The sequence below is a fragment of the Ananas comosus genome, linkage group 16, assembly GCF_001540865.1.
Source record: "Ananas comosus cultivar F153 linkage group 16, ASM154086v1, whole genome shotgun sequence".
NCBI classification, from domain to species: domain Eukaryota; kingdom Viridiplantae; phylum Streptophyta; class Magnoliopsida; order Poales; family Bromeliaceae; genus Ananas; species Ananas comosus.
The window spans coordinates 8,194,846-8,219,773 of record NC_033636.1 but is presented as its reverse complement, the minus strand read 5'-3'; the positions used below and the strand labels follow the sequence as shown (position 1 = coordinate 8,219,773).

The 24,928-nt window shown below is 33.5% G+C and overlaps 3 protein-coding genes across 8 annotated transcripts; 1 reads left to right on the top strand and 2 right to left on the bottom strand.

The window, feature by feature from the left end:
* LOC109722625 (putative exosome complex component rrp40) lies at nucleotides 749-4,517 on the top strand. Of its 2 annotated transcripts, XM_020250725.1 has the most exons (10): nucleotides 749-866; nucleotides 949-1,023; nucleotides 1,132-1,218; nucleotides 1,903-1,959; nucleotides 2,444-2,536; nucleotides 3,253-3,325; nucleotides 3,467-3,542; nucleotides 3,647-3,737; nucleotides 3,883-4,004; nucleotides 4,107-4,517. In XM_020250725.1, the coding sequence occupies exons 1-9, from the start codon at nucleotides 831-833 to the stop codon at nucleotides 4,000-4,002; spliced, it is 708 nt and encodes a 235-aa protein (XP_020106314.1). In that variant the 5' UTR covers nucleotides 749-830; the 3' UTR covers nucleotides 4,003-4,004; nucleotides 4,107-4,517. The 2 variants fall into 2 exon arrangements, with proteins under 2 accessions (XP_020106314.1, XP_020106315.1); XM_020250726.1 differs by lacking the exon at nucleotides 749-866 and having other exon boundaries at nucleotides 1,113-1,218; nucleotides 3,883-4,517.
* On the bottom strand, nucleotides 4,952-16,113 carry LOC109722624 (carbonic anhydrase, chloroplastic-like). 3 transcript variants are annotated; one of them, XM_020250721.1, is made up of 8 exons: nucleotides 15,925-16,113; nucleotides 10,783-10,844; nucleotides 10,612-10,660; nucleotides 9,362-9,478; nucleotides 9,179-9,232; nucleotides 8,346-8,431; nucleotides 5,974-6,079; nucleotides 4,952-5,307 (listed from the first exon to the last, which is right to left on the bottom strand). In XM_020250721.1, exons 1-8 carry the CDS (start codon nucleotides 16,096-16,098, stop codon nucleotides 5,173-5,175), a joined length of 783 nt encoding a protein of 260 aa, XP_020106310.1. In that variant the 5' UTR covers nucleotides 16,099-16,113; the 3' UTR covers nucleotides 4,952-5,172. The 3 variants fall into 3 exon arrangements, with proteins under 3 accessions (XP_020106310.1, XP_020106311.1, XP_020106313.1); XM_020250722.1 differs by lacking the exon at nucleotides 15,925-16,113 and adding an exon at nucleotides 11,112-11,344; XM_020250724.1 differs by lacking the exon at nucleotides 15,925-16,113 and adding an exon at nucleotides 10,928-11,020.
* Nucleotides 19,014-22,095, bottom strand: LOC109722623. Of its 3 annotated transcripts, none has more exons than XM_020250719.1 (2): nucleotides 21,172-22,095; nucleotides 19,014-19,239 (listed from the first exon to the last, which is right to left on the bottom strand). In XM_020250719.1, exons 1-2 carry the CDS (start codon nucleotides 22,046-22,048, stop codon nucleotides 19,175-19,177), a joined length of 942 nt encoding a protein of 313 aa, XP_020106308.1. In that variant the 5' UTR covers nucleotides 22,049-22,095; the 3' UTR covers nucleotides 19,014-19,174. The 3 variants fall into 3 exon arrangements, with proteins under 3 accessions (XP_020106308.1, XP_020106307.1, XP_020106309.1); XM_020250718.1 differs by lacking the exon at nucleotides 19,014-19,239 and adding an exon at nucleotides 19,259-19,709; XM_020250720.1 differs by lacking the exon at nucleotides 19,014-19,239 and adding an exon at nucleotides 19,618-19,756.

The window sequence follows — 24,928 nt, the reverse complement described above, 5'->3', positions numbered from 1 at the left end:
TCTTATATTAGCTTTGAAGTTTGTAGTTTGTAGTAACCTTATATGAGATTTTTGTTTTTTGTTTTTTGTTTTTTTATTAATACATGTTCTATTTGACTTTCTTCAAAAAATTATTACTAAATCTTTGTTAGGCTAAATCATACTTTTGATCCTCAAAATTATTACTAAGTCCCAAACTTCAATTTGTTATAAATTCTCTCTAATTTCTTAGATTCTGGCAATTGAGTTTTATTGTCTAATTTAGTTTACTAGGTGGTGATGTATCATTGGTGTTGTAATGATGTGGTACATTAGTAGTAGTTACATCATCAATCATGTTATCATTGTACTAACAACATGCCACCATTAATTTAAATGGACTGTGAGATTAGGTTGTAACAATTTAGAAAAATTAAGCTTGAAATTATAACAAATTAAAATTTGAGGATCGGATTGTCTCACACTTTTCTGAGACTGTTTTATTATGTTGTTGCCAAACAGTTCCAATATACATATAGATGATAAATTTACTCATAACCGTTTATGAACACACCACATCGCATAGAATTTGTATTAAAAAATACATCACATTGGGATGCATGTTTGGATCTACAAGCATTGGCTAAAAAAAGAAGAAAAGTCTAAGACAAATTTGGCCCAATAGGGCCTAATTTCTTTCGTATATGGGCCGGTTATATATTAACTGGATGTTTTGGGCCGCTATATTTTTGGGCCGAGTTCGTTCTTACTTTTCCTCTCTCTCTCTCTCTCTCTCTCTCTCTCTCTCTCAAACTCTCCTTCACTCTCCTCCTTTTCCCATTCTCCGCGGAGGAAACCCTAACCCTAAGATCATGGACACCCCGACGAATCTCGTAGATAAACCCGTGGTAAGCTCAACTTCCCCTCTCGTTCTCCTCCTCGCTCTGCTCTCCATCAACCCCATGATCTCTATTACTTCTCGATTTCTAGGTTCCTGGAGACGTCGTCTTGGATCTTTCCACGATGGCTAATCAGACGATCAAACTGGGAGCAGGATTGCGTCAGGTTCGGATTCATATCCTAATGAATCTAGTTGTAAGAACTGGGGTTGGAGATCAAGCTCTGTTTTGGTCGGTAATGGTGTGTTATTTTAGATTTTGATTTGGTCTACAGGATTGTGACACTATATCAGCCATGAAGGCTGGGAAGCTGAGGCTGTCGAAGCCGAATAAGTACTGGATCGAGAGCTCACAGAAGAGAGTGAGTGATTCAATGGCTTAGATTCGACATTGTAACCATTTGAATGTTTTGATTAATATGAATGGTTGTAAAGTCGTAGCTTTTGTTTTAGCTGAGTTGTTATCTGATATATAGAATTATGCTTGCTTGCGAGGATAATATAAACATGTTTCATTGCCTCTTTTGATTGGTTTTAAGGCTTGTGTATCGTCAAGGACCGAGATCTATCGGATAGGACTACATCTAGGTAGTAGTGATAAGAATGTTTTCAAAAAAATGAACTTAGAACATTAGCGAAAAATGTGCTATATCCTTATGTCCTGTGTGTTTGGTTGGTGAAACTCATTAGACAATGTGAAATTGGACACATCAAGTTTTGTACTAGTGGACTTAAGTGAGAACATATTCTTGGGGAATGGATGCCTATTAAGATGCCTACGAGCTAAGACATATTTTTGTTTGTTTTTAATGTTCCATGTTCCTCTATTTTTTAAGACATCATCATATTTGCTGTTAAAAATGCTAAATACGATGTCCTTCTTGTCATATCTCTATCACATTTCCTCCAGACTAGATATTTCATGCAACCATGTTTTTAATTCACTTCATCGTATCATTTTCTGGTCGAAATGTTCAGTCCTCATCTTTTCTTCTGCCAGGAAATTTCTTTAGAGAGATCTATCTAACATATATTTGTTCCTGCAGTATGTACCATGTGTCGAAGATACAGTTCTCGGAATTGTGGTTGATACCAAACCAGATGTAAGTATCAGATCCATATATCTCATGTAATAATCATTATTATCATTCTTTTATGTACTCATTGGGATCAAATGTATTATTAGGTAGATTTTCATGCATACACAATCACGTAATGGATTATGATTATCGAATGACTTATCCCCCATCTGATATGGAGGATAAAAGTCAAATTGTGAAGACACTTCTATCAAGTGTATCAATCAAGCTAGCTTTATATCCTTGCACTCTGGTTATTGATGAATTTTAGGTCTCCACCTTTTATTTTGACAGTGAAGCAGTATAAGATATGCTTGAGATTACATATACAAAGTTTGGTACCTCAGGCTTGTATCTAGTAACAACAAAAGTTTTTTAATTTTTTAGAAAGAAAATATTTTTAGGCATTCTTATGTGGCAAAAAGGCTTTCTTAGGTACTCTATAGTCTATATTATAAAATTATGATCTGCCTGTTTGTGTCATTCTCTTCACCTTTGGTGCTTTCAGAACTTCTTGGTGGATATAAAGGGTCCGAATTTGGCATTTCTACCTGTACTTGCTTTTGAAGGTGGAACAAGGAGAAACATACCAAAGTTTGAGGTATTATATCATGACTAACTATTCTTTGTTTTTGTGTTAAAGTATTTCTTACTTCGATCCTAAGTGCTATCTACTATAAGTTTGTTCATAGAAGCTATTGTAATGGTATATTAGTAATGGCTCCGGTTTTTGAACTCTCTTTCAACTGCAACATATGCTTGCATATTTAAGATAAATTACCATGTGGTATTTATGTTATGTAGCATGAACTTAGGACCCTCTGAATATTTGGATGGTGCAGCAGTTTCTTTTTTATTTTATTTTTTATGGCTTTGCATCTCTGAAAGGACTGAAATATTTGTTACATGTCTTTGATCTCTCTTTCCTGTGTATACTGAAGAAACATAAATTATAAATAGTGCATCAAAGAAGGCTAGAGAAAATAGTGAGAAGGGCCAGAACTGATTGCTCAAATAGTCAAAACTAATGGTGGCTACAATTGATGGTTCAAATCATCAACTTTAATTTCTTAATGTCACTCTTCCAGAGAAGGGACATAGGTTCCTCAAGACACTTGCACATAACAATCAAATAGACATGAAGCTGGCACCTGATACCCTTATAGATTATTACGGGCAATATCTGAGGGCTTCCTAACTTTAAAACTGATATTGCAAGCAAGTTTTTCATATGATTCTCATGCAACTTGGCATGCTTTTTTGTCCTTACATATTTTCAGATTGCTTGCAAATAATTATCAATATATTCTGTTTCAGATTGGCACTCTGATCTATGCCCGAGTTGTCAAAGCTAATAGCATTATGAATCCTGAACTCTCCTGCACTGATGGTACTTTCTTTCATCATATTTCTCAAAATGTTTGTCTACTCTATGCACAATTAGAGATATATGCTGATTTGTACACGAATTACTTTTGTAGTTTTGAAATATCTACGCTAAAGAATATTACCTTTTTTTTTTTTTCACTAGCTGGTGGAAAAGCTGCTGAGTTTGGTCCATTGAAAGATGGTTACATGTTTGAGACTTCAACTGGCCTGGCACGAATGTGAGGCTTTACTAACATCTATGGTTTTTTTTTTTCATTTTTTTTCAACCGAACAAGCATAATAAAGCATTGATCATCATGGTATCTTCCCTTTTTTCTTTTAGGTTACTAAGCTCTCCGATGTGTCCAGTTCTTGAAGCGCTTGGAAAGAAGTTGTCATTTGAGACTGCTGTTGGATTAAATGGCCGTGTCTGGGTATAGTTCTTCAGTCTCTTCCATCTTATTTATTATACTACATGGACTACTAAAAATTTTTATAGATCTGTGTGCAGTACAATAGGAACTTAGGTGAAGTTAAACCATCTAATTTGGTTAGTTAATTATGTTTGTTAATACGTAGGTAAATGCTTCATCTCCAAGCAACGTCATTCTTGTATCAAATGCTATCATGAGGTCGGAGTTTCTGAGTGGAACACAACAAAGAATCATGGTGGAGAAACTAATGGATAGACTCCAATAACGGTGAGTATTTTTGCGGTGTGAATGACTTTTTCCATGGTAAAAAACCATCTGTCTTCTGTTTCTTATGGGAAAAGGAGAACTATTGGACTGATGGATTTGCAGTTCATGAGCACAAAACATACAACCGTCGGTTCAATCACAGAAAGTGATTCATCAGGGAAGCTCGAGTAAACTCATCGAATGGCGAAGAGTGAAGACTAATTTACGAACGAGATGTTCGGGCATAGGTTGGAGGCGTCTATTGCACTTCCTTCGACCTTGAAAGTGTCTATCTTAACTCAATATTTTACCGAAATTAACCAGATTAGATTTGAACCACCAATTGAACAGTTACGCATTTAGGTTTCAGGGTCAAAATATATGTAAGATTGTATTAGAAAAAGAAAAAATGGAAAGAACAGGCTATGTCCTACATTCCTGCTGTTAAACCTGAACCATTCCAATCATTCATAAATCTGAGTTTATGTAGCTTGAATTTCTGCGTAAAATCTACAATGAAGTTAATTTTGTTAATCCTAGTCGAGATCAACATGAGCTTTTCGATTGTGTCAGCTTTAAGTTGCTATCAGGGGCCTGCATCAAGGAGTGACATAAATCATGCCACATGGTAAAGCTACTGAAATAAATCATTTCACATGATTAGTTTGGTATGCTTGTGATGTAAACCGTGCCACATGGTTGGTTTGGTTGCGTTACTGCAGAGGAATATCAATAATTGTTTGGACTAAGCCTGTTTGGTACATTAATGTTATCATATAAAACGTAGTAGGGGTGAAAGTATATAGAGATATGTTTGCAAACAAATTTTTTTTTTTTTTTTTTTTTANAAAAAAAAAAAAAAAAAAAAAAAAAAAAAAAACTTAGCTAGGTATGGTCGGATCATAAGATATCTTATAGCAGTAGAGAAAAGTAGTTCTGGAAAAGTAAAGAGATCGACTTAGAAAAGATAATAATAATAATAATAACAATAACATAGTCGAAGTTACTGATGTTTCGGATCACAAAAGATCCATGAAAGCCATTACATTACAGCTCGGAGTCAAACGAAACCCTAATAAAAGGTTCCTCCATAATTTAGTGCTACTACTACGTGCACAAACATGCACAAAAGGGCTCAAAAGAGCTCTTGTTTTTTTATACATTATTATAAGCTTATTTAATAGCTCGCTTAGATCTCCCAAGTCTCGAAGTTGCCTTTAACAAAATCGTAGTGTCCTCCGATCAGCTTCAGAGTCTTCTTCTCCAACCCTTCCTTCACAAACGGGTAGGTCTTGAGGTTTTCAAGGGACACATTCACAGCCTCCTGCAACAAAATTTAAAATCTTTTTCAAGTGACGAGCTCAAATCCTGAAATGGTGATAGGCTTCGCCATTCAATTTTATCCTCTGTTTACTTTGGATGCTAATATTAACACATCTTAAATTACTGTAATAATGTATAATAACCGAAAATGACTCAGATTCATTAAAATAATATGTCCATAAAAGTTCTTTTTGCTTTATATAATGAAAGCAAAAATGCAAAGCTTTCTTATTATTATTGACAGAACTTATACATGTGGCACGATCCTTCGTCATCGTGCAAAAAATCATTGAGGGCTCTTTACATTTTGGCCACTTCTTTGAGGGGGATACTTTTATAAGAGAAACGTGGCTAGAAGAAGGCCTAGTGTGTATAAAAAATAAAAAATGCGTAAAATAAAAAAGACAAAAAAATAATTGTGTATAGTTCCTCTAAAGTTTAGCGCTTTGTAACTAGACCCCCAAACTTTTAATTTTGACAATAAAATCTCCTAATTTTTATTAAATGGCTCAATAGGCTTTGTACTCGAGTGAAGTTACTAATCGAACATTTATTAAAGGAGATAGTTCTTCAATTTTTATTTTTCTTTTTTTTTTGTTGTTGTTTAGAAAAAGGCAAGGAATTGTGCATAATAATATATTATTATTATTATTGTAGGTTAAAGTACCTTTTCACATTTGGTGCACTGGTCTGCAAATGGCAAGGAGGCATATTCCTTCTTCACTTTGTCCCTCGCGGGCGTGCAGATCTTCACCCAGTCCTCTATAAAGTCACTGCCCAGAAAAACATTTACAGCAAAAAAGCAAAATGTGTCAAAAAGCTTATGAGCAGATATATATATATATATATAGAATTTTGCTACTATACTATTGATAGTACCAAACGTCTGATACTAGTGAGTTTTCGGCCGTTGAATGAAAAGCTGTGTGGTTAGAATAATAGTGATCTCCTATGGTTGAGTTGGTGGTTAGTTGAATAATTTAATCTAACGGGTGAAAATGATTAAAAAGTAGATTTAACAATAGGAAACTCGGTGGTAATAAGACTTTGGTACCATTGATAGTATAATAACATATATATATATATATATATATATATATAGTCCGGCTACTATACTCTTATGAGTACGATCGCCCTCGTTCTCATAAGTTGTTTTTGATGATAACGCTTCCGAATCGACGATTCACACCATTAAGCGTTATCTAGAGCATTTAAAATGTTTAGCAATTAAATTTTATAATTTTTCGATATTATTCACCTTACGATCAAAAGCTTACAAAATTGATAATTTTTAACGGCCTGTACGGGATAGTTGCTAGTTTAATGGTATAAAAGAATTGGAATAGATTGAATTGTTGATAGAAAATTCTATTTACTACCTAGATAAAGATCAATAATTTCGATCTTAAATTAAGGGATCCGATATTTTATTTTTAGGACGTCGTTCGATTTTGACTGTTCATTTTATATCCGTCTGATGGACTTTATTATGATTTCGAAAAATTGTGAAATTTATTTTTTAAAAATTTCAGATACTCTAGATCATATTTAACGGAGTAGATCGTCGATTCGGAAGTCCTATCATCGAAAATAACTTATGAGTACGAAAGGTCCAATACTTATAAGAGTATAGTAGCCATACTCTCTCTCTCTCTCTCTCTCTCTATATATATATATATATATTTGATCCCGACCGTCCAATTTTTCGTGCATGGTTGTACAGAAAGTACATTTCCAGCACATTCTCTGATTAATTTTGTACCCGTTTGAAGAATCTTCCTTTCCCCAAGTTTGTGGGAGCCAGAAACTCTCACACACAGTACAGCTACTGCTGCTGGTGTAGATATTTCTTTTTCTTTTTTTTTTCTTTTTTTTTTTTTTTTTTGAGAGATAGGTAGTATGCTACCCGCTTCGTTTATTTCATTTAGAAATAAACTTAGCTAGAAATGTGAATCAACTAGGATTTGAACTTGGGTCTTGGGTACCAACCACCAAGCCCTTTGCCACTTGCTCTAGGGACGGTCGGTTTGCTGGTGTAGATCTTTCAAAATATTGCTCTTATATATATAGTGTTAGTACGAAAAGAAGTTCGACAAAAATGTGCATAACGAATCCGAACTATAGATCATTTTAAATTAATTATTTATTTTTTTAAAATTTTAATTTTATTATTCAATTTTTTAATTCATCTGATTTGAATCGGCCAGCGATACTTTGACTTCAAAATTTAAGCTAATTGTTTGGTTGAATAAATTTATAATTATGAGAATTATGTGAAGTGTATAAATTAAATCTGCAAGGATAAATATTTCATTCAAATTTTAAAGTTAACGTATTGTTTACTGATTTAAATCAAACAAATTGAAAAATGGGATAGTAAAATTAAAATTTTAAAAGATTAAGTTGTCAACTCAAAATGGTCTACAGCTCAAATAAATTTTCTAGCATTTTACTAATAGTTTATGTACCTAATATTATTCTTTGAGAGTGGCATTTTTCAAAATCCGTAGGATTTTTCTTTTCTCCATGATTTTAGAATAAAAGGAAACTTCTTTTGGTTTTTTTAAAAAAAAAGGATAAACTTTAAATTACAACCTTGTAGTTTCGTATTTTTTCACTTTAGAACCGTATGACTTAAAGTGTATTAATTTAGTTCCTTGTGTTTTTATTTTTTTTCTTTTCGTCAGTCACTCTGTTAGTTTTTCATTAAATTATATACAAAAAAAAATTAGATACCTCATCTATAATTTATCGAATATTCATTTTAGTACCATTTAGTTTTAATTTTTTTACTGATTTAACGAAAAAATTAGTAGAGTGGATAACAAAAAGAGAAAAAATAAAATCACAGGTATAAAAGTGATACATTTTAAACTACAGAATACTAAAGTTAGAAAGTGCGAAACCACTGAGGTGGTATTTGAAATTTTTTCTAAAAAAATTATCTAAAGTTACTTAATCTATTTTTGTACATATATATTTTATTTTGGGAAGAATTTTTTAAATTTTTTTTTAAAAAAAGAAAAAGATGGTTCTTACGTGCTGGTGCTACTGTCGTCCGTGATGGACATGAGCCCTTTGATGCCACCGCAACGGCTGTGACCGATCACAGTTATGTTCTCCACCTGTTCACGCGTTACACTGTACCTAATTATTATTACTTTATAATTTATATAATAAGCTTTTTCTACCTTATTAAGAGAGAGATAAAAAAATAATAATAATCATAGCATCTACAAGCAATTTTTGGATTATTTTAGGGTTTAGGGTTCGATTCAGATGATGCTAAATGAACTCAACCGTAAAAACTCTTTTCAATCTAGGAATGTCAATGGATCGGATTCAGAGCGAATTTTTAAAAATTAGAACTCGAATCCGACTAAAGATTTGAAATCCAAATCCGTATTTAAACCCGAAAATTTAAACCTGAAATAATTATTTCTCTTGTCAATATTTTAAAATATGTTATATTAAATCTAAATTTTTAAAATATAAATTTAAATATATCATCAAATTTTATATGCACATTATATATAATATAAAATAAATTCGAGCTCGTGTCGGATACAGACAAAATTCATATTCGTCGGGTTTTTATTTTTGGTATCCATATCCAAACCATATATGTTTATTATCGAATAAATCCGATTTGTTCGGATTTGGATTCAGATAAAATTTCAGATATCAATATCTATTGAGGTCCCTATTTGAACCGTACATCCTAATTATGTTTCTACTCTCTTTTTTTTTTTCGTAATGATGGTATTATTGTCGGAATTAAAATGTAATTATTTGATTCACAACTCGATTACGGAGAAAACATAAAATAAATAAATAAATAAATAAAATAGAACGAAAGGTGTTACGGTGACCTTGAGTTGGATGACCGCATACTCTATCGCGGCCCCAACGCCCGCATACTTGATCTGCAGTTGCACAGACAAAAAACAGCGTAACGGCATAAAAATGTTATGCGGTAACTAAGCAGCGCCGCACAGGAGCACCGAGGGGATCGCGTTGAGATTCGTGCGGGGTGGGGGGAGGGGGGTGCGCACCTGATCGTACGGCGGGACCATGTTGGCGATGTTGCGGACGGTGAAGGCCTCGCCCGGTTGGAAGTTGAGCACCACCGAGGGGCATACGCGGGAGTCCGCACACGCGAACACCATAAACTGCGCCGTCCCCGTGCGGACGCCCGCACCGTTTCAATTTAATTTATTAATCATTTTTTTTTAAAAAAATTATTAAATATTACTTCTATAGTTTTGTATTTTTTTTATTTTAATATCCTATAATTTAAAATATATTAATTTAGTATTCTATGGTTTTAATTTTTCTCTTTTTATTATTCCCTCTATTAATTTTTTTTTTTGTTAAATCAGCGACAAAGTTAAAACTAAAGTTACTAAAATAAATATTCGGTAAACTATAGATAGGATATCTCAAGTTTTTTTATATGATTTAACGAAAAGTTAACAGAGAGGGTGACAAAAAGAGAAAGATAAAACCATATGGTATTAAATTGATATATTTTAAACCACATGATATTAACGTGTAAAATCACAGAACTGGTAATTGAATTTTATTATTTTTTTAATAAATATAAAATACATTAAACCCAGTCGGAAGCTTAGCATAATGTGAGTCCGCATAATAAAAATAAAAACAAAAATGTATATAGCTTATATATGTGATGAATTATAACAACAACTCATTATGAAATAACCATATATGTAAACTTTAAAAACTATAATAATAATAATGACTTTATGATCCGATTATTAATTTATTTAAATTCAGCTGTTTGATGATTTTTTTGTTATAAAATACACAAACGTAATAAATCATATGAAATACTCTGAACAAGATTAGTTAAATAAATTACGTACCCAAATTTTACGCCAAAAAATTTATAAATGATTCAAACCAAACGAAGATTTTAAATATTTACATAGTTATTTTAAAATGAATTGTAGTTCAATATCGAAGACTTGGTACTCAAACTTTTTATTTCCTAAATATAAAAAAAAACCCTATTTATTCTTTATTTTAGTTTACTTTAAAAATAATTAAATATTGTTTTGTACTATAAATTTAATCTTTTAATTATTATTTAGAAACTAAAGTACTCGAAATAAAACTATCACACATAAATAGTTTATTAATATTAATGGTCATAAATAAAATATAATCAAGTCGAGAAATTTCGACCAATAAAATAATAAAAAAGTGTATTAAATCTGATTATTACATACTGATTGAATTTACTTAATTAGATTAAATTTAATAAATTTTAATTAATTACCTTCGGGCTTTGCCCCTCCGCGAGTTGACTAAACAACTCGAGCTTCTTCCTACAAAGATATCAAAAAAAAAAAAAAAAAAAAAAAAAAAAAAAAAAAAAAACCATTCTTAACAAATAAAGGGAAATTAGTGGGAGTGGGAGGGGCATTTTCGTAATTTCAGTAAGGCTTACTCGTAGATCTCCTTCTTGAAGTAGTCGAACCCCGATCTCAGCCTCTCCACGGGCTCCATTTCCTGCATATATTATTAATTTTAATCAAAAATCAAAAAATCAAAAATCAAAATGCAAATAAAAAAAATAAACTAGTAAAAGAAACCTCTTCTAATTCTCATATACATGTAGATATATATTAAAAAAAGAAAAAAATATATTAGAGATCGAGATCTCGTAAACCTTAGAGTGAAAAGTGGATTAAAAAAGAAAAAGCAAGAAAAATGAACACATAAATAAGAGAAATGGTGGCGAGGGGCAATTTGGGAATTTTGATTAATTCAACGGACCTTTTCAGTAGAGAGAGTAGGAAGGGTGCATGATTGAGATCCGGAGATTATTTTGTACCACTGCTTTATATTATAGAGACTCGTTGTTGTAGGCCTTTTATATATGTGGGAGTTATGAGAGGGAAACCACATGTTACTGTTTGGTCCACGGACGTCGTGGAGCGGAGGGTATTACTCAAAAGATCGATCTTATCAGGCTACGTGTGCGTGCCGAATGAGGAGATAGCGGGACTAAAATACTCGTTATGAGTTGCGTTGGCTTTTTATATAGGAGTAGTTGTAAGGGAATCATTACTGTTTTGTCTATGGACGTCGTGGAGTGGAGAATATTACTCAAAAGATCGATCTAGTCACGCCATGTGTGTGGATGAGGAGATAGCGAGAGTGAAATGCTCGTTATGAATTGTGTGGGCTTTTATATATTGTAAGGAAAATATATACTGTAGTTGGTCTATGGATGCCGTGTTTGTGGGCTTCAATGTATTACTCAAAAGATCGATCTGAGCATGCCGTGTGCACTGGATGAAGAAATAACAAGACTAAAATACTTGTCATAAAATGTGTGGGCTTTTATATAGTAGTTGTAAGGGAAACGCATGGTATTGTTGGTCTACGGACGCCATGGTACACTACAGTGTATGTTGACTTTAGTGTATTACTTCAAAGATCGATCTTATTATGCCACGTGCACTAAATGAAGAAATAACAGACTGAAATATCTACCGCCACAAAATGTGGATGCAAAAATTAAAATCAAGACCTCTTCGAAAGGTGGGGGCTTAGGATTGGCTGAGACTTAGCTGTTACTTGAGTATACTGTATGTTGGGCCAGGTCTACGAAACAATATATAGGAACTTGACTGTTTTCTATATATACTGGGTTTTTTAAAGAAACTTTTTGTTGTAATATTTTTTCTATACTGTTTGGGCGTGTTTGGTTCGAAGTCAGAATCGGAATCAAAATAAGCTGGAATCGGAATCGAAATGACTCATTACCGAATTCTGTTTGGTTCATCACCTGAATCGGAATCGGAATAAATCATTCTCATTGTCGGTGTTTGGTTCAGGTAAATATAAAAAACGTAATCAGATTAATATATTAACTTTATCTTTATAATATATTAATTTAAATTCAAATTCATAAGTTAGATTCGAAATACTCGATTAAATTTTAATTTTTAATTCAAGTTCAAATTAAAATTTAAAATTTAAAATTTAAAATTTAATTTCTAAATTTAAACACATATTTTAATTAAAAAAGTTGAAAAAATAAATTTAATCCAAATAAATATCCATTCTGTCTGGATTCAACTTTCAATCCGGCCTCCTAGGCCGAATTAAAAAAAAAGGTGATTGGGGGATTCTCATTCCACTCGGGAATCGGAATCGGAATGGGACTCCTGCGTACCAAACACCTACAAACGGATTCACCCATTCCGATTCCGATTCCATGGTGAAAAAAAAGCGAACCAAACATGCCCTTTATGTTTGATTTGTTAAACATTTTCATTTCTCATAATATTACTAGCTTAATGGTGTCATAATAATCAAACCAACGTAAATCACTGAAGAGTTCATTTACAATTGCGAGCGACATCTTAAGGGCCCGTTTGGTATCAATTGCCATCTATTATTGTTGGACAAAAAGGAGTCGGGATGAAAGCAGGGACGACGCCAGAATTCAATCACAAGAGGGGCCAAAATATGTACAAATAAAAAGTTTAGTAGATAAATAAAATTTTAACTACTCAAATTTTTAATAAAAAAATTTAGTGATTAGATAATTAATGTTAAAAAATATTAAATTTATTTCTTTAATTTACACTTGCTTAACTTCTATTTATTTTATTTGCATTATTTCATTCAAATAATTTAAGAATTTTACTAAATCTAATAGCAATTTAGTTAGAATTTAATTTTTTAAAATTTTTGTTAATAAAATAATAACAACCAATGATTAATATCTAATAGAGCTATTAAATTTAGCATACTATTTTATTTAGTTAAATAAATTAGCTCATTAAAATAATTGAAAAGTTAAGAATATATAAATAAAATATTTAAAATTGAAAGGACTTATTTCAAAATGCACTACAATTAAAAGGTTCTTAGTATATTTTCACCTATAAAACACATAAGAAGAGAAAGAGCTCTATATTAGCACTAAAAGCTTTTTACAAAATAGGCCGATATATTTTAAAAATTAACTGAAAATATATAAACTACAAGGACTATAAAGTAAATATTGAAAAGTTGAAGAGGGCCATGACTCCTTTTGGTCTATATATGGGCCGTTCTTGTGCGTAAGCCTTGGAGTCTTGGCCCACAAGCCAACAATTCTTTTCAAAAAAATTTCACTTTGGTCCCCTAAATTTACAATATTTTAATTTTTTTAATAGCTTACTAGTGGATTGTTCTGTAATTTTAGAAATTGGGGGCCTGGCCATTGTCGGCCCCCACATGGCTCCGTCCCTGGATGAAAGAATATAAATGTATACTTATTTGTTTTTTAGTAGGATTTAATTGACTCATTGTGATATACGTAACATAATATATCTTATGAAAAGAAAAGCAATCCATTTTTTTAGTACTTTTTTTTACCGTGTATTATGCAATCTCTCCGCCTTATAAAATGAAGCCTAATTTTGGTAAGAAATTAGGATAGAAAAAATATTACTATCTTTGATTACACTAATTAATACCATGGTTGCGTCTAAAAAATCATGAAAGTAGAATTGAGATAGAAAAAATATATATATATTATTAGGACAATTTATGGATGACCTTAATGAAAAACGTTGAAAGAAACTGGTCGCTTAAAATCAGATTCTACTCTCAGTTACGTACTTTCGAGTGCGAGCATATAGTATAATTCCTTTATTAAGTATAAGGGGGGTTTCAACTAGTGCTTGCTCTATAATTATCTCATCTTTATAACTTCTATTTTGCCAAATAACCTATTTTACAGATCTAAGGGACCGTTTGGTTGGATGTAGTTGCAGAAACAGTGTAGTTAGAAATGCATGCAGTTGCAAATGCTGCAGTTATAACTACACCTAGTCTGTTTGGTTTTACGCAGTTGCAACTGCTGCAGTTACATTTCTTCTGTTTAGTAATATGAAGCTGATAGTTGTATTTATGAATTTTGTCACCTCTTCAGATAGAGTGGTGAGGTTACCTTCACTAAACATAAAATAATTGTATAAATTTATTAATTATTTAAATTTACTATTTATAAATAAATAAGTAGATATATATAATATTTTTATATTTTTCAATAAATTTTCAACTTATTAATCGACACATTTAAAATTTTTAATTTATTTAATTTTAATATGTAAATCAAACTTTAAAAATTTAAACGATTCTTTTATTTTTTTTATCAAATTTAATAATTATAATTAATTAAAACTTATTAAATTAACATACACGATCACATTCTATAAAAAATTTTTTTAAAAAACTATATTTATATTTTAAATAAAATAAATTTAAAAAATTTAATTTTTTGCACAAAGCTTGTATTGTCTAAAAAATTTTATTAGTATGAGTTTATTTATAAGTATTTTTATTTACCTATATACATATATTATTTATTTATTTAGCTATTTATTTATTTATTTATTATTATTAATTTGTGGGTGATCCTTACCCTCACCAACTGCTGCAGTTGGAACTACGACTAATTTGGATGTAGTTCCAACTGCAGTATTTGAGCCTTCTTGTGCAGTTGAAACTGCAGTAGTTGAACTCAACTACATTAAATCAAATAAAAAAATTATGACTGTACGTATTTGCAACTGCACTACAATTGTAAATACGTACAACCAAACAGCCCCTAAGATGCACGTATTTAGAACTGGCTTTAGAAACAAACACCGATGAAATTTTTAAAAGAAAAGTGTGATCGTTGCATGTGGCGTTTTGTTGTTGGGTGCTATATGATTGGTTGGACAGAGCTTTCACTGATATGACATGCATGGACAGGAATGTTCCACGTACGTCCAAATGATAGTGATTAATTAGAACTCACAAAAAAAAAAAAAAGAAAAAAAAAAAAAACAAACATGCAAGTTAATTTTATAAAAAAAAGGAAACAAATAGGAATTTGATTTCTAATAATTAATATATTTACAAATTATGATGATGTTGTGTAGCAATAGTTTCTTTATAAACAATTTAGAGAGCTTTTTTTTTTTTTTTGCAAGAAATGCTAGTAGTTTGTAGTCAACTCGTAATTATTTGAACTCGTTGGAGATCAAATTGTTTGATAAACTAACCAGGCTTAAGCTTTCTTATCCTGTCGTGTTCAAGTCATTTGAGACTTTTATTTTTTTGCCACAAACACGTATAATTTGTGATTGCTATTTTATATTATATTTAATTATTTTTTTATTAGCAGTGGACTAAGCGTTCTTCAACTTTATGAAAAATTATCGATGAGTCTACACACAGGTGCATCGATTGCAATGCAGTACTGCATCAGTCGTGTACCGTAGCTTCATCTCGATCCCGCCTTTTCGTGATCTCCACTTCGAATCTCCACCGTTGATTAAAATGTTACACATTATATATGAATAGTCCTTTGACTTCTATATATAGTTGGATCGATAAAATGGACTAGTGCACCAGGTGCAGACAATAATCAGTCAATTCTGGCACGTACCATATCGTACCGAAATAAAAAAATCATATTGTATTTTACGGTTGTGCAGACAATAATCGGTCAATTCGGGCATGTACCATCCCGTACCGAAATAGAAAAATCATTTTGTATTTTACGGTCGAAAGGAGGAAAATGGCACGAGCGTACCACGGCGGCGGTGAGGGTGGAGGGAGCGGCGAACACGGGAAAGTTGCGGATGAGCCTCGGCGCGGGGCTGGAGTGCTGGGGTGGCGTGGGGAGGACAGAGGCGACGGTCGGGCGAACCGCGGCGGCCTTCGAGAGAGCGAAGCAGAGGCTCGATATCGCCGCGGCGGTCGACATTGCGGAGGAGGCCGAGGCCGCGAGGACGCTTTTATAATCGTGCGCCGGGAAAAGGACAAAAATTATGAGGTTTGGAGAGATGAGTGTGTTGTGTGTGTGTGTGTGTAGGGTGTGGTGGGGGATAGGATTGTGTTGTGTGGTTTTGGTGTGTTGTGCTGCGTTGCTCCACACGATGGAGATCGAATTGAGATGAGGCTGCGTTGGCCAACGGTTCTAACCAACTCAATTATTGGCAATAAGTGCAAAATTTAAAGCATCTTTGGAGAGCAATAGAGATTTTTTCTTTTTTTTTTTTAAGGTTTTTTTTTTGCATGAACCGGGGTGCATGTGTACACCTAATTAAGTTACTTGAAATCAAAATGTAAATTATTTGATGTAATTCGTTAATATGAGATTGATCTTTTGAATAATATGGTACGTACTGAAGTATAATAAGTTAAAAACAAAAGAACACTATAATGTACCATGGGCTTGTTCTAACAGTCATTATTTTTATATATAAACTATTTAGTGATTAATGATTATAAATCATATCTAATGATTTATTTTTAGAATTTTAAAGTTTTTAGCTTTTAGTTTTGGAGTTCCTCAGTGTATATATCCACCATGGTGCATGCACTAATTTCTCTTGGAGAGGAGAAATATGATGGGCTATATATAGGTGAGCATTTAAAGTGTTTTTTTTTTTTTTTTTGAGAGATAGGTAGCACGCTATCCATTTCGTTTATTTCATTTAAAAATAAATTTAGCTGGAAATGTAAATCAACTAGGATTCGAATTTGGGTCTCGGATACCAACCACCAAGCTCTTTGCCACTTGCTCTAGGGACGGTCGGTTGAATATTTAAAGTTGATGGGAATGGAGATAAGGTCAGGGTCTTTCACCCTGTGCCCATCAGAGATTACTAGGGTGGTTAAATTTAACTATCACATGGAAAGGGACAGTGATATTAAGAGGCAAGCGATGGTGAGAAACTAGGTTTGGTTATTAATGAAAAATTTTTTCAGAAAAAGGGTTTTTATGAAAAATATTTTATTTTTCCAGATACAAAATTTAGAAAATAAAAACACTATTTTATCATAAAATCTGCAATTTTTTTTTTTTTTTCAAAAAAACTAGTTTTTTTAGAAACCAAATGGATGAAAAAATATTTTTTCAGCCGAAAACTAATTTTCTTCGTGATATTTTCTGAAAAACCAAACACCTATTTATGTTTGAAACTACTTAAAGTAGGTTTCCCATAAAGAGTCTTTCACGAATCGTGTGATATATACATTGACAAATATATATTATATTTTAAATTGTGTGCATGAGTTAATCAAAATTCTTCATATTTTATATGTGCAATGAGAGTTGCGCTTTAAATCCTATGGATTCCATTTAAATAAAACTTGAAATATCCAGGATTGTAATTTTCATTTAGTTGCAGGATCAATATATATGTTTATTGAAATGCAAGATATATGTATGGATTAAATTGAACATTGATAGGCTAATTTTTACTTTTGCCTTGAGTATATAATGAAATGGATGGTTATAAAAGTTCAATACAAAGTTCTCCTGTACTTCATGTTTTAGGGATGTTAATTTATACTTCAAAAAATAAAACTACAAGGATTTGAAAAAGGGATATATTACGATTACTCAAAAAAAAAGAATTATATATCTGTGGATTTTCCAATAGAAAGTGTCATCATAGTGTATTTGCTACTGTTTCCAGTACAAAGTTCCCCAATTGGAAGCGTCAACTTTCTTAATTTACAAATCAAAATTTACTGTTTCATCGAGATTAATTCGAAGTAGTGTATGTTTCTATGAACATCATTATTGACACTACAACAAAAATGATCTATAGCGACACTTTTAAATATCGGTACAGGTAAAAAAAAAATGCTGCTGTCTAAATTACCGACACTTTTAAAAAGTATTGCTATATGTGGGATCGCTAGGTATATAGTGACAATTAAAGAGTGTCGCTATAACTTAAAAAGAGTGCTGCTAATTTACCAACACTTATTTAAATATTTAGCAACCGTCGGAACTCTATCTCGTTGGTTGCGATGACAGAGGATGAGGAGAGGAAAGGGCTATTCGTTTAGAATTTCAGTGGATTGAGTGAGGGGAGAAGGGAAGATGATAATTGATTTTTTTTTTATTTTCTATTTGTAATCGGGCCGTATGGGCTCGATGTGGTGTGTTGAATAGAGTAATCTTTTATTTTTGATTGAATTGGACTTTATATTTAGGCATTAGTAGATTTTTTTTAAAAGTTTTAGAATAAATAAGACACTTATATAAAAGTGTCCCAAACATATGTCCTTATAACCTAATTCTGTTGTAGTGTGAGCAGAGCTGTTTGAAAAAGTTTTAACAACTTACCAATTAAAGCCAGGCAAAACTTATGTGGGAAGCTTCTCCGCTGCCGTCTTGTTGATTGCGCGGTGGGCTGACACATGGCAGATGCACGAGTCTTAAAGCACTCGATTTCTTCCTGAGAGTGCAGATGGTGCCAGCGGCAAGGATGGGAGGCCCGGAAGTCGAAGGGCGTGGGAGGCGTTCGACGGTGCAGCGAATGACAGTTACAAAGTTGAAAATTTGCACAAGGGGTTGTCAAGTTTTAGCGAAAGTAGAAAGATTAGTTCCGCTTCCAAACACAAAAAAGCTAAGAACATGACTGCAAATCTCCTCGACATATTTGTGATCAACGGCAAAACCGATGCTCCAGCTTTAATAGATGTTAGACCCTGAACCATACGGTGAGAGATACTCTAATTTGACAGACAAGCAAACAGATCTATCTAGATGTAGAAGTATCAAATTAGAGCTTTAGTATCTGGAGCTATAACTTATTTTAACTTTTTACTTTAGCCAGATGCTCTATCTACAGAAAAGCAAAACTATAAATCAATAAGAGAGAGAGAGGGAGAGAGAGATGTGCTTGACATGGGGATGTTATGCTTAGATATATAGAGTGAAGGTTTCGACAGAGTTTTGAAATAATGTGCTCATTCTGGTGACATCTTTGCATTTTAATTTATAGATGAAAGTTTTGAAGGGAAAAGGTTTGTGTGTATTCTCATATACTTCCTGGTTTGTAATATGTCTCGTATGTACGTAACTTGTTGTCAGGGCCCATCTTACCTGATTACACATAACCATTTTAACTTTAAAAAACATTATTAAAAATAAGTAAAAGAATTAATTATTAGTTTCAATCAGCGACATTGAACTTGGTTTGAAGATTATATGGTGAAGTACTTGGGCATCTGATGCATTTGTTTCCTTATTAGGTAAAAACAAGGAGGGCCGGGGAAGGAGAAATTAATATATCAGGATTGTGGACCCAAAAAAAAAAAAAATTGTTTGTCAAAGAAGAAAATAATAATTATAATTACACAGCTAATTTGATGCTTAACAAAGTTGACATAGGCTGGAAAAACACAAAATGAACAAAGCTTATATATGGGCCAAGGTTTGGATCCCAAAGAGATACCTCGTGCTCGGTCCAGGTGCGTTTTCACCCGGACCGGGACGCGATCGGGCCAATACCCTCTTTAACACCTGCGGTAACATCAGTTTTGTGTGCGATGAAAAAGCAATATCGTTTATTTCTGCGAAGAAATATTGCTTAGTTTCCGGTAACAGCGAATATCTGCAGCTGGAGAAGCAACTCAACGGATGTTAAAAAACCGTCGTCGAACACAAATTACTTTTGTATAACTTGTTTCGGCATTCAAATGAACTAGGCGATTCGTTTTTGGACGTCTCCTCGTATTCTAAAGCTAAAATTTCATTACCTTTATACAAACTAAAGTCCTCTATGATGCTTCAAAAGTTATAACCTACTAATATTATAACAAAATGAATGTCCACCAACTACACAAACTCACCATTTTCTCTAAATAAGATTAAGCATGTCTCATCATTTCTCCATTTCATCCCCCAAATGGAGTGCTTGGTTTTCTTAAAAACATATTTTTGGCTGAGAAAATATTTTTTTCCCCATTTATTTTTATTTTTAAATTGTATGAAACTTGTCTTTTCAGATTATATGAAAAAAAAATATCAATTTTCTTTTGCGAATTTTTTATCTGAAAACCAAAAAATGTGAAACAATTTTTATTATTTTTTTTGGGAAAACCAAACACTCGTTATTAGGGGTGGCAATCCAGCTCGCTGTTCGCGAGCTAGCTCGTGTTCGGTCCGAAATGAGCTCGAGATCGGCTCGCNAACATATATTTCTGTGGCCTATGTATTTACATAGGCCACAGCTCGAATATATATATTTTATATTTATATAATTTATTTAATTTATATTTTTATATATAAATAAATAATTATATATAATATATATTTTTATTATTTAATTTTTAGCAAAATAAAAATATAAATGCGAGCTTAATTATAAAAAAACTCATTTATATGTAAAGTTTCAACTATTACATCAAAGTTTAATGAATAAAATTTTATAAATTTATTTTTTAAATATATTTAATTTATTTTTTTTAATTTATTGTTCGTTGGCCAGCTCGTGAGCCACGAGCCGAACACGAGCTGAATTTTTCGACTCGATACTTTAATGAGTCAGCTCGTGTTCGGCTCGTTTACCCCCCTACTCGTTATTATCTTTGCATACGCGAGACTATAATATAGTAATGTTAGCTTCTACATAATCCAACAAAAGATATAGAAAAAGGTCAAATATTTAATAATCCAAAATGCTTTAAGCAAACTAAGCTTTATATCAAACCTCATATTTTTTATACAAAAAAAGAAAAGAAAAGAAGTTGGTTCTCACACATTCTAGACTTTTTCGAATCCTAATATTAACATTCTATCCAAAGTCACCGACTGTCCGTAGAGCAAGTGGCAAATGATTTGATGGTTGATATCCGAGACCTAAATTCGAATCCTAATTGATTCACATTTTCAGCTAAGTTTATTTCTAAATGAAATAAACGAAGCGTATTATTCAGCGAAAAATAAATTAAAAAAAGAGAGGTGATAATACGTTGTAAAATTAAAAAGAAAACAAAAAAACTAAAACTAAAACGAGTGATAGGTTCGACTAACCCCCATTCACGTTGGCGAAGAACCCTAGCAGGTCCTGCTTGTACGGAAGGAATGATCTTCGACCTCCACTACTGTTCGACCCCTTCCCGTAGTAAACCCTACGAGCGGTGACCGTATCCGACTCGGTAACCTTACCGCCGTCGCTCTTCTTACCTTTCCCCTTCGCGCTCCGCTCCTCCTCCTTCTCCTTGCCCTCCTCCTTTCCGCGGCTAGGGTTAGTGTTAGGGTTAGGGTTTGGGATCGGCGGCTTCTTCTTCTTCTTATTCTCCTCCTCGGCCGCGAGGAACACGAACTTCTCCCTCCCGTCGCTGTGGCTCCGCCCCACGACGAGGTCGCTGAGCACCCGCCACCGCATCAGCGACCCCGTGGACCCGCTCTTCCGGCACCTCGCCGACGACGGCGCCCACGCGCAGTACGTCTCCGGCGGGATCCCGTCGAGCTCGTCCCCCACCGACGACGACGACGACGACGACGACGCCGAAGACGCGTTCCGCTCCTCGCTCAACAGCTTCCGGAGCGGCGACCTCCGCGGCGGCGCCGCCGGGTCGGCGGCGAGGAGTTGGCGGCCGAAGACGGGGTAGACGGGGCCGCCGGAGAAGATCTCGTCGGCGGTGATCCCGGGGCCAGTTTCGGGCCCCCGCAGCACGAACGAGAACTCCGAGTCGTCGTCGTCGTCGCTCGTGTCGCCGCCATCGCCGATCCGCCGCTCCGCCGCCGCCCCCCCCGGCGCCGCCGCCGCTTCCTCCTCGTCGGGGCGGTGCACGGCGGAGATCCGCGGAGGGGACTCGTGATGGACGGCTCCATCGTCGTCGCCGTCGACCTCGAGCTCTCGGAAGCTCGGACATGGCGTTAGGGTTAGTCTCTCTCTACCTTCCATCTCTCTCTCTCTCTCTCTCTCTCTCTCTCTCTCTCTCTCTCCTTCTCTTTTTTNCGGGATTGGTTAGAATATGGAGGGGGGGGATTTGGAGTTCGTTGGCGGGGGCGGCGTAAATGTAGGGGGAGGGGAGGGAGTTAGAGGTGAGGCGTGGGGACCCACCACACGTCATCCGATGCTACGTCCAGGTGTCACTAGACCTTCTAGGACCGTGACCTCAGCCGATGAGGTTTGCGGACAAGTTAGCTCCCCATTTGAATGTTAGATTTAGTAATTTAATAATAATATTATTATATTATGAATATTAAGTCCATGTCATTTTTATTTAATATAATAAAATTTAAGTTTCTCAAATAGAATAGTACACACGTCTTTTAATTAAATTATGAATGCTAATGAATTTTTTAAAGAATTAAACTCTTCTCTTCCAATTATATAAAAAAAACCTTTATACCGGCTAGAATACTATCGATAGCACCAAGAATTTGATACTATTAAGCTTTTCACCATTAAATTAATTTTTTAATTATTTTTATCTATTAGATTATACTATTCAATCAATCATTTACTCAATTCTAGGGGGCCCATATCGTCCTAACCATATATTTCTTAACTATACATTTCTCAATCCAAAGACTAAAAAACTAATAGCATTAATAGTTTGGTGCTATTAATAGTATTCCAGTCTAGTTCTAAGTTGCTATAGTACGTATATAAATTATCCAATAGTATCCTATTTAATATAAAAACTTTTTAAGTGTCTAAAATAAAATAGTATTGTTTGATTTTTAATTTTTTTTACTAGTTTGTAGTTAAAATATATTATCTTATCTTATAAAATCATGAATGCTAAGAAGTTTTTGAGTAAAAATTAAACTCTTCTCTTTCCAAAAACCTCTATACCGAATAATCACTAAAGAATATTTTATTCCAACCTCCAGACAGAGTCTATACAGATTTTCTTGTAAAATTAAAAATAAAAAGTTTGATTTTGTTCCTCGAAAGATTTTGGTTTTTATAATTTAGTGGTTAAGTATAATAAACTTATGGAATGATTTATCTTATTCTCAAAAATTAATTTAGTATTTCATTCTAGATATTTAATTATATTTCTCATTGACTATCAATTTTTTTTAATTAAATCAAAAGGATATGCCAAATAAGATGTTTATACATCCAAACAGAGTCTTAATAAACTTAGTGCAGTATGATTTATTTGATATCTATAATGCATGTAAATGTAAATTTAAGATTAATTATGAATCGTTTCTTATTAAATTGATCTTTTTGGGTCCCACATAAAAATATTAAATTCCAAAGGAGTTTTAAGGTTTTATAATTTAAGAAAGAGAATAGCCTATTTCTCTGTATCTCACATGGGTTTCACAATTATAAGAATTAGTTCTACAACCGACATGGGATTCAATGAATCTATTTTATAAATGCTCTCAATGAATCTATTTTACAAATGCTCTCTCATGTATTTATTGGGGCTGCACTTTTTTTCTTGGCGTGAACACGAGTTGTGATAGAACACACCTTGTTTATCTCAAAGAAATGGAAGAGATATCTTATCCTAATGCCAAAAATATTTACCATGTTCAGTAGCTTCTCGATGGCTTCTCTTGCATTGCCAGGAATGAGTGGTTTTGTTGCGGAATTTGTAGTATTCTTTGGACTAATTACTAGTACAAAATATCTTTTAATGCCAAAAATGCTAATTACTTTTGTAATGGCAATTGCAATGATATTAACTCCTATTTATTTTACTTTTAGGAGTAGACTTTTTCTAGAAGCTTCTCCCAGAAATTCTCTAGTGCAATAAGCACATCAGTAGACCCAAAAGTAGACCCAAAAGGCTTAAAAGGCTCTTGAATTAGATGAATGTAGACATTACTAATGGCTATTCTTTTCAATAAGGCAAACTATATCCAGTGTAAACATAGCTTCTTATTCCTTTGTGGTCAATAATGTTTGTCAAATTTCCACTTCCCTACTTGGTGAGGAATAAATGAGATATTTGAATCATGAAAGCAACATTACTAGGAATAGCATATTACTTCATTTGATTGTTGCTTTCATACAAGGATATATTTAGTATAATTTCATAGTTTGTCTCTTCTGCGTCTCTACATTTGCGAAATTTTTTTTTATGTATTAGAAAAAAAAATAATACGAAATCTTTGACACAGAAAACACGTGGAACATAACTTTATGAAGGATAATTTAAAGATTAATAAAACATGTTATAACTTGCATTGATGTAATTTGCCCTTTGTGAAGTCATATGGCATCCAAACTTTTGAAGCCAATTACAATATTTCAACATCCATTACATTAATTTTGGACTGTGACTCGGTAGAAATTATACAACTCCGTTTTCATTCTTTTTTTTTTTTTAAGAGAAAAAGGTAGAATGCTACCCGCTTCATTTATTGGAAAAGTGAACTAAGCTACAGGGATGAAACAACAAGGGCCTCGAACGGGACGGAAAAAAAACACACTAATCTCCTGAAAGAAATTCCACCCATTGATTCGTAAGCTGTTCAATCTTACGGATTCCTAGAAAGGGACCTGGCTTGATCAATCTGAAAATTGTACCGTTCCTAATTTTCCAAATGACCCACCAACTGGCTATTAAATCGATTGGCTCGGAGCTTAAAGATAGCGAGCCTTTCCTGCTCGTCCATCTATCCTAGACCAAAGTCACGTCATCAACCAAATCACTTACTAAACATTCTCCAAAGTCATTGCCATTAGAAAGCTTGGAAACACGCATCGAGTAAATAAGTGGTCAATAGTTTCCTCCTCTGTCCCACATAGCACACATATCGTGTTATCAGTCCATCCTCTCTTTAGAAGATTATCTGTAGTCAGGAGCCT

Bases quoted from the DNA above. Each gene is read 5' to 3' on its own strand.
- LOC109722623 (XM_020250718.1), bottom strand. From the start codon at position 22,048: ATGGAAGGTAGAGAGAGACTAACCCTAACGCCATGTCCGAGCTTCCGA. The intron at 19,710-21,171 runs GTTAGTCGAACC...ATTTCTTCGCAG, and splicing joins CTTCGCCAACGTGAATGGGG to AAATAAACGATATTGCTTTT.
- LOC109722625 (XM_020250725.1), top strand. From the start codon at position 831: ATGGACACCCCGACGAATCTCGTAGATAAACCCGTG. The intron at 1,024-1,131 runs GTTCGGATTCAT...TTTGGTCTACAG, and splicing joins TGGGAGCAGGATTGCGTCAG to GATTGTGACACTATATCAGC. The intron at 1,219-1,902 runs GTGAGTGATTCA...TTGTTCCTGCAG, and splicing joins TCGAGAGCTCACAGAAGAGA to TATGTACCATGTGTCGAAGA.
- LOC109722624 (XM_020250721.1), bottom strand. From the start codon at position 16,098: ATGTCGACCGCCGCGGCGATATCGAGCCTCTGCTTCGCTCTCTCGAAG. The intron at 10,661-10,782 runs GTAAGCCTTACT...ATATCTTTGTAG, and splicing joins TTCAAGAAGGAGATCTACGA to GAAGAAGCTCGAGTTGTTTA. The intron at 8,432-9,178 runs GTCACCGTAACA...ACGCGTGAACAG, and splicing joins ATGCGGTCATCCAACTCAAG to GTGGAGAACATAACTGTGAT.